Raw genomic sequence first — 9,289 nt, 5'->3', positions numbered from 1 at the left:
CAATCAGGGGAAGGCAATGCCTCCATCACACCTCTAATGCTGCCACTTCCACAGCACAAGCTTCAGCTGGCCTTGGTTACCTGAGCCTCTGGCATCCCTGGGTAGCTGGGCAGACACCATCCAAGGCTTGCCTGCACCTTGGGCTGGTGCTGGGTGGCTGTGGGGCTGAGGGAACTGGGCACCACAATCTTGTGGCTGTGGGTGCTGCCATCTTTGAGGACATGACAGTCAATTGGCATATTCATCCAATTTTGTGATGGCATGAGGGTCAATTAGCATATTTCCTCTTTATTTTTTGGATGAATCTGACTACTTTAGGTGTCTCACATAAGTGGAATTATATAGCATTTGTCCTTTCATGTTTGGCTATATAATTGATTGAGAAGATGTTAGATGGAATAGGGAAAAAAGGAATATTGGAATCATATATTCAGTTTTGCTAGGAAAGTCCCAGTTGATAACTATTTATTCAAACTCACTACTGATGCTGTCCCATTTTAATTTTAAAATATCTTGGTTTGGACAAGAAATTAAATAGTGATCCTATTTTTCTCAAGGATCTGACCAAGATCATGAAAGAAAAAAATATGGGAAGAGAGAAGAATCATGAGGAAAGTATAGAAAAAATAAATAACAAGAAAAAGAGAGCTATGATGTTTTCTTTTTCATTTCTTTTATTTTTTCCATCAGGACTTATCCCCAAATGCACTCTATCATCTCCATCCACACTCCTCCACCACATAATTTACACACTGTTGTCCATGTCAATGAGTTCTCTCTCTTTTTGCTCAACCCCCCCCCCACAACACACACACACACACACACACCACCACCACCACCACCACCACCACCAATATGACCTCATATCTGTCTACTTATTCTATTTATACTGATAGAAGCAAGACTCTTTATGACTGAGAGTCCTGCGTAATGCATAAGGAAAGTGAGAAGGCTATACCTATGTACTATACATAATACTGGGGGGGGGGGGGGGCGGGTACAACTTAAGTAGGAGTCCAAAATAATCTCCCAATTTTATTACAGCTGTGATAAGAGGGAAAAGTTTGTAAACAGAAAGCAAAGACTCATATAGACACATCTTTACTGTGTGACGGCTGATTCAGAATTTCTGGTTGCAAATGTTTGATTTTACTGCCTTCTCCAGCCTAAGAACAAAAATGATAGCACAGGTATAGAGATATTCTGATCATCCTCCATAGGGCATTCTTGATGTCTCTGTTCCTCAGACTGTAGATGAAGGGGTTCAGCATGGGAGTGACCACAGTGTACATCACTGAGGCCACCGCATCCTTCCTTGGGGAAGATGAGATAGCTGAACTGAGGTACACACCAAGGCCTGTCCCATAAAATAAGCAAACAATTGACAAGTGAGAGCCGCAGGTAGAGAAGGCTTTATATTTTGAACCTGATGATGGCATTCTCAGAATGGAGGACACAATTCTATAGTAAGAGAAAAGGATCCCTGAGAGTGGGACACCACCAAAGATGGCGCCAATAAAGTAGATCAATATGTCATTGGTGGAGGTGTCAGAACAGGCAAGGTTAAAGAGTTGAGAAGGTTCACATAAGAAATGAGGGATTTCCACATCTGCACAGAAGCTAAGTTGTGACACCATCAAGTAATGCAGCTGGGAGACCAAAAGGCTGAAGAAAAATGACAGCAGGACCAACAAGCCACAGAGGCGAGGGCTCATGATGACCAGGTAGTGTAGAGGCTGACAAATGGCCACCAACCGGTCATAGGCCATCACAGCCAGGAGTAGACTGTCCATACATGTAAAAAGAGGAAAAAGGGTAACTTGAGTTAGGCAGCCTGCATAGGTGATGGATTTGCTGTGTGTCTGGAGGTTCAGCAGCATCTTGGGAACTGTAGTGGTGCTGAAACTGATGTCAGTCAAGGACAAATTGGAAAGGAAGAAGTACATAGGTGTGTGGAGGTGGGAGTCAGAGATGACAGCCAGGATAATGAGTAGGTTCCCAAGCATGGTCACCAGGTACATGGACAGGAATAGCCCAAACAGAAGAGGCTGCAGTTCTGGAATATCTGAGAGTCCCAGGAGGAGGAATTCTGTGCCATGAGTTCTATTCTGTGATTCTATGCAGATAGGACACATTTTTTAAAAAAGAGAGAGAAAGAGAGAAAGAGAGATAGAGAAAGAGAGAGAGAGAAAGAGAGAGAGAGAAAGAGAGAGAGAGAGAGAGAGTTAAATAAATGAAACAAGTGTAGAGGCATCCATATATTGGATTCAAGCAATTCACACATTAATTATTTACGCTTGAGGATCACATACAATTGCCCCATTACCTTCAGCAACATGTCTCAGTCATTAATTCTTTTTAGAACTTTTTCCTTATTGATGTCTGACCTATTTGCCAGTTACTATATACACCCACTTAAAAGTCACTGGGTCACAGAATATTAGAGAAAAATGACATTTTGAAATAACAAATCCATGAACATATAAACTATCACCCTTCTACTTTTGAAGGAAAATATGGGATGGGAAATATTTTTTTCTAAGAAACAAATCATTCCAATTAAAAGATACTCAAAAACAATTGAAAGTACTTTCCCTCACTCAAATGCAGTGTAAGAAATTTTTTAATTTGGAATATAATCAAGAAGAATTAAAACCACATTAACTGTACATAAACTTAAAATAAAATGTTCATAATCAGATTTAATGGCAATTATTTTGAAGGGTTTACACGTTTATTTGGTTTTATGATATCAATCTTCCATGAAGATACATGCTCACTCAAATGTGTGGATTGTCTGGTCAAAGCCTCTCAAATATAATTAAAATTATAAATAGTTTACCTTGGTAGACTTCATAATTTGAAAAGTATATTTTTGTTAAATACACAAAATCATAAAGCACCACTGATCCTGAAGATGGTATTAATTTATAATAACCAATGATTAAATAATAATTAATGAAAACTCCATAGTTACTTTTATTTTTGAAAGGTTATTTCCAATTAAGTGATACACAATCTCAGAGAAACATCTGAGCTTGAGTTTGTACTTAGTGTTTTGGTTAGTAGTGGATTGGTAATACTTCTCAAATTTATCTCTAATCACAAACATTTCTGAAGATTTAATATCTCATCAAAACCAACCTTTCAATGAACTGTTGAGAAATTGAGGACCAAATAAGACCTCAAACCTTAAGTTGTCCTTCTTATGCCAGTTTAAGAGCTTTCCAGGTCAGTTCTTCCTTAAAGAGCGATTGCATTTCTCCTAAATCAGTCTCCTGAATATTTCTCTTGATGGGTCAAAATATGAGGCAATTACTGAAGAATTACTTTGTCAAAAATAGTTACTCCTTTGCGTGACATGCTAGATTCCTATGGATATATCTGATTATTTTTATTTTGTGATACTACCTAACTTTACATAAACCATATCATAATAAACTATTTCTTCCTAAAAATTATGTAATTTGGGAAAAATCAAAAGTGAAAAAAGAACAAAGACTACTATGACAAACATCGAGGTAGTGTGCTCATCTATAAAATGGTTATATTGATTAAACTGATCTTATATGATTGCTGAAATAAGTAAAATTAAATTATAAATATAAAAATACTTAAACATTGGTTAACAATACTAATTGATTCTTATAATTATCTTTTAAAAAGCATCCTTTAAAATTTGCATAAGTCCTTTGGGCCTACTAACATATAGCCAATGCAGGGAACCATTGCCAGGCTATTAATAAGTGATGTATTAATGTTATCAATTGCTATCAATACCATATTACTCACTACCCATATTAAAATATGATTATTTAATAATACGTGCTGAAGAACTCATTTATAATTGATAAAACTTGAGGGTATTTTGCTATCCCTGCATGATCTTCCTCTGCACTTAGTTGTCCAAAGGCAAACACTGTCATTTGGTGGATGCATTTTCCTTTCAATATTTTCATAATATTAGTATTTAGTTATGTATTCATGAGCAGATTTCTTAAAAACTTACCTAAATATTCTCATTCTACGTATACTATTGCCTAAGTTCTCATTTACCACATCATTGCTTTCAAGTCTCTCTGTGAAATACGTACTTCAATTTCAACACTTTAAGTGATGCTTAGTGTTACCTGAGGAATAAACTTCATTTTATTTTCAATTTTTTATTATGACAGCACTAAGAAAGTTCTAAAGCATCTTCTCCATATCACAAAGTGAGAATTTTCTAAACACATATGCATAAAAGATAATTGCTTATGTTGAAAAAATTGGCATATGGGTAACATTACTATTAATTACCTACACTTGTTTTCCCAATATAATAATTACACAAAATCAACTCCATGCTCTGATTGCCAAGTTATAAAATTAGGAAGTTCCCCAAAGTCTGACTAGCAATAGTCTTTTCATGATAGAGCCATGAAAACGCCCATGATGTATAGGGAATGATGTTTTCACATCTCAGGTTTGCAAAAAGTGCTGAAACATGCCTTATTATCTATAGAAAACCATACGATCCGCAACATTCATGCATATAGGTCCCTGCAAACCACAGATGAACTAGCCAAACCCCAAGAGAAGGAATTGGTGGTGGTGCCCTTGTTGGAAAGACACAATCGTTGTGCTGCAGTGGAGGGGACAGAGCCCTGGGCTGGAATCAGGAGGCCTGGGTCTGAGTCCCACAGCTGTCTCCCACTAAATGGGAAGTGTATGTAAATCCTTCCAACTCTCTGCTGATATCTCTTACATAGAAATGGAAGAATAACACCCATCTCTGGCAAATGTGTGGCACCAAATAGTTTGCCCTTAATAAACTGTCATTGACAATATTTAAATCAGATTGGAATTGTGGGTTTGTTGATGAAAAACAATCCAAGAAAGGCGGAAGGACGACATTTTATTCTATTACTAAAGGCCCAACGCATGAAATTCATAAAGGGTAGGCCTTCACAGCCCGGGATGCCTCCCAACCCTGCTGCTTCCTGGCCACACACCCCTTTTGCACCCACCTTAGCCTGGCACTGCCCACATCCACCACCACACACCCCCAGTTCCCCAGTTCCACAGAGCCCCCTGATGATTGCCCCACAGAGCACCCCCCCACACACACACAATTGATCACACCCTGGCCAGTAGCATGGGCCTCCCTCCGTTAGGCGATCAATTACAGAGCCACCTCCCCATCGATCAGCCTGCAGATGATGGCCTGGGCCTGCCTCTTTGGGGTGATGGTGGAGCCCCCTGATTGTTCACCCCACTGGCTGGTGATGTGGGTCTCCGTCTACGGGGCCATTATGGGACAATGGCAGGCCCCCCATCAATCCCATTGCACCTATCTTGTCTGGTCTGGCACCTGTGCATGTTATATCGTGGTCGTCCAGAAGGTTGTCCAGACTGTCATTCTGCTGTTCAGTCGTTCGGTCGATTTCCATATATGCTTTTATTATTATAGATACAGCAGAGAGAGGTAGAAGCCTATGTCCCAGGTAATTCACTCATGGAATGAGTGGAAATCCTGAAATGTGTCTCAGTCCACAAAATAAGATTTACTTTCCTTTCTCTTTTCCTCTCTCTCTCTCTCTCTTTTTTTTTTTTAAACTTTTATGAAAATCTCCACCATTTTTATTTACATTTAAATGCTGTTGATTCTATTAAATGGAAAATGAGAGCTTTCTTAGACAATCCCTGACAGAGATGCATATGAACACTTTTATCTTCTGCTAGGCCCCCGGAGGCATTGCTGCAAGGGGGGAAATTACTGAAAAGAAAGCACTGGGCATGTGGAGCCTTATCACCCACCTATTTCTAGATCCAAGGAAGAGTCTATTCAATATTTAGCAGACATTGTTCTTCTCTGCTAGGATCTGGGGGGTCAAAAATGAATGAGACTCAGTTGTTTCCCTCCAGGTATTAATGTTCTACCTCTAAGGTCAAAATACCTGAACCTTTCTATATGGGTGCCCTCCCAGCTGTTTGTCCCAACTCTCCTGTTTGTCCTAATAATGAAAAAAATAAGTTTCCCAAGTCCCTTCTCAAATCCCTCACCTCCACCGTACTCACTGGACAGGTCTGTCTCTGCTGGAGTCTGACCAAGGAGTGGGAATCCACTGCCCCTGTACTCGCTGGCAAGCAATAAAAGTTCAGGTTCCATCAAGACTGGCAGGATGTCAGAGTTAGTCTTGGGCTCTTGATGCAGTGGAGGCGAGAGGAGAATACTCAGATGTGAAGCCCTCTGGACTGAGACAGGAAGCTGAAGGGCTGGAGGCACAGCTGATTATCTATTGCTGCATGGCCCTGGGAGCTCAATACACAGAGCTCATAATTAGTCAATGGGTCTGGGTTATCCCAATCTCTGAGGACTTGCTGATGTTAATAATAGAGGAAAAGAGAATGTAGTTTTTACGGGTTTGGGCCCTTCCTCTTCTAAGGAGAAAGCTCCTCCGCACTTCTCATTTCCAACTTCCAAATTACAGAGATTTTATGAACTCAATTTTTTTTTCAATTAACGAAAGCGATGTGTATTTGTACGTGTACACATTCATTGAATTGATCATTCTATGTAAGGATAACTATGTTTTCTATACCAAAGATAATATTTGATTTCTACAATAGTTTGTCATTTAAGATTTATGTTTCAAAATAAGAAACACTCACCAATGGCCCCCTTATTCTTTAACAATTATCAGTCTGTTCTCTGTATCTATGATTTGTTCTTAATGTGTTTGTTAGTTTATTTTGCTCATTAGATTCCACTTAAAAAGTGAAATTATATGATTACTTGTCTTTCTCTGACTTATATGGTACTTGTTTTTCACTTAGCATAATACTCACTAGAAACAAATATATATATATCTGAAAGAATAAATAGCCAAGAGGTAAGATTACCTTTTCTTTCTTAATATAACAGAGTAATATTCCACTGTATAAGTGTACCACAGCTTTTTTATCCACTCATATGTTAATGGGCACTTGGGCTGCTTCCAAGCCTTGGCTATTGTAAAAAAATATATATATCACAATGAACATAAGGTTCTTTCAAATTAGTGTTTTGGGTTTCTTCAGGTACACTTCCAGAAGTGGAATCACTGGGCCATCAGACCCTCCCATTCTATATTTTTTGTGGTAACTCCATACTGTTTCCCACAGTGCCCGTACCAACCTGCATTCCCTTTTCTACACATCCTTGCCAACACTCATTGTTTGTTGAAATGTGCACAAATGTTCACATCAGCATTATTAACAGTTCCAAACTGGAAATCGCTCACTGTAAATGCTGTGGGTATCAGCTGTAAATGGATAAGCAAACTGTGGTATAAACATTCAATAGAAGCCTATTCTGCAATAAAAAGGAATAAAATATTGACACTTTCTTCCACATGAATAACCCTGTAAAACATACACCAAATGGAAGAAGGAAGATACAAAGGCCACCTATTTTATGATTCAATTTATATGAGATATGAAGAAAACACAAATGTATAAAGACTGAAAGTGATCAGCAGTTTCCTATGCTAAAGTGGAAGTGGTAATTAACTATCAGTGAGCAAAAAAATATTTTTAAGGTGATAAAAATATTATAAAACTGGATTTTGTTAATGAATACCTAACACTAGAAATTTACTAAGATAATTGAACTTACCACATCAATAGGTGGATTTTATGAAATAGTGTGAACTATCTATATATATAAAAGGCTAAAATGCAAAGTGTACCCTCGGGAGTTTGACCGGGAGACTGGGAGTTCGATCACTCTCTATGACATGTGCTGACCACAGGGGGCAATGTGGAATGAAAGAAGGCCTTGGTAGGCAGTTGGCATCCGGGAAAGAAAGGCCCTGGCTGGCAGCCGAAAGGCCCTGAGCGCAAGCCAGGCCAACGGACCTACGCATGCACAAATTTTGTGCATTGGGCCTCTAGTATCTCAATAAAATATTAAAACATAAATTTTAAAGAGTTTTTTTTCTGAAATTACTCAATGTGAGTTCAAAACTTTTGTTTGAACAGGATCTGCTACACACCAACAATCTTATGCTCATCACTCCACAGTACAATCATTTGTATCTCTCTAGTTTCTTCTTCAGTTTCTAGACTACACAATAAAAACATATTGAATTAAACTCAATAAAAACAAGATCAGATAAGTCTTTCCTCTATTTAAAAAATTGTTTTTTAATAATTGTACAGTCTTGACTATGTCCCCAATAGTTCGTTTCTATTTTTTCTCCAAAGTCCATAATGAATTTCATTTTATTATCTTAATTGTTCACATTATTAGCCCATGTGTTGACTTTTGTTTATGCAAAAGCAGGTGCTGAGACAAGGATTTATGTTCAAACACTTTATTGGAAGGAGCCAAGGACATGGATGGGAGAGAGAGGAACTGATACACAAAAGAAAATATATCCAATGAAGCTTGCATTATGGCACCTACCACTGTGAATAAACAGAGATTTCATCTCCAGGGGAAATTCCGGTAAATGATACAAAACAAAAACCTCAGCATTATTCAGATAAAGGATAAAAGACATTTCATACCCCACACTTTTCCATCAAGAGCTGTCTCTGATGGGACATAATTCCCTGTCACTTCTGCTCCCACACATTGGGCAAAGTAGGTTCTTGCTAGAACTGGATGTTGGCAGTTATACAATGGAAAGGTGAGAGGATGTCATGTAACATTGGAGGAATGTTACCAGCATGTACTCCTCCATGCTTCCTTGCAAAATCAATTCTGCCAAATTCTTCCCCTCAAAAAAATTAAGTTCTAAACATGTTCCAAAAATGTGTAACTATTCCTCCTGAGGCATCCCTACAGAGTTCCAGAAAATAACTAAATAATTTCAGAAAAAAGAAATCTTATTATATTGTACTCATTGTTACACAGTTTGAGATCTTAGAGGCCTTTTACAAAATTGCAAGAATGAGAAATATAGGTCAAATAAAAAAGGAAATGAAAGAAAATGGATGGAAAGAAGGATAATAAAAAATGGCAATTCTCAGTTTTCCAGGTGGAAAATTCCTATAGGGCATCTGATGAAACCATCTTTCAAATCTAGATTCCTACTCTAAACTTGAAAATCACATCACAGTTCCTGTGAAAGGTAGGATAGTAAGGTCAGCTTTCCAGGTTGTAGTTCAACTTCAATTCCATCTCTTATTTTAAAAAGTAAAGTGAATGAGAGAAAAATCTCTCAAAAAATGTTTTTAAGATGAAATTAACTCATTCATGTGAAGAAACAAGAAGAGTCCTGAGAGCATTATCATGATGTTCTGATTATATGAAAATTAA

At 38.0% G+C, this 9,289-nt stretch overlaps 1 protein-coding gene across 1 annotated transcript; it reads right to left on the bottom strand.

Annotated features, from left to right (window-relative positions):
* Window positions 1–1,166: 1,166 nt before the first annotated feature.
* LOC311623348 (olfactory receptor 7E178-like) lies at window positions 1,167–2,135 on the bottom strand (the record flags this gene model as incomplete). Its single annotated transcript, XM_084885350.1, has 1 exon — window positions 1,167–2,135. One exon carries the CDS (start codon window positions 2,133–2,135, stop codon window positions 1,167–1,169), a length of 969 nt encoding a protein of 322 aa, XP_084741476.1.
* Between the last annotated feature and the right edge of the window lie 7,154 nt (window positions 2,136–9,289).

This window comes from Pipistrellus hanaki, assembly GCF_964339955.1.
Source record: "Pipistrellus hanaki genome assembly, chromosome: 5".
Taxonomy (NCBI): domain Eukaryota; kingdom Metazoa; phylum Chordata; class Mammalia; order Chiroptera; family Vespertilionidae; genus Pipistrellus; species Pipistrellus hanaki.
The sequence above is the reverse complement of the archived record's forward strand: the minus strand, read 5'-3'. Positions and strand labels throughout refer to the sequence as shown.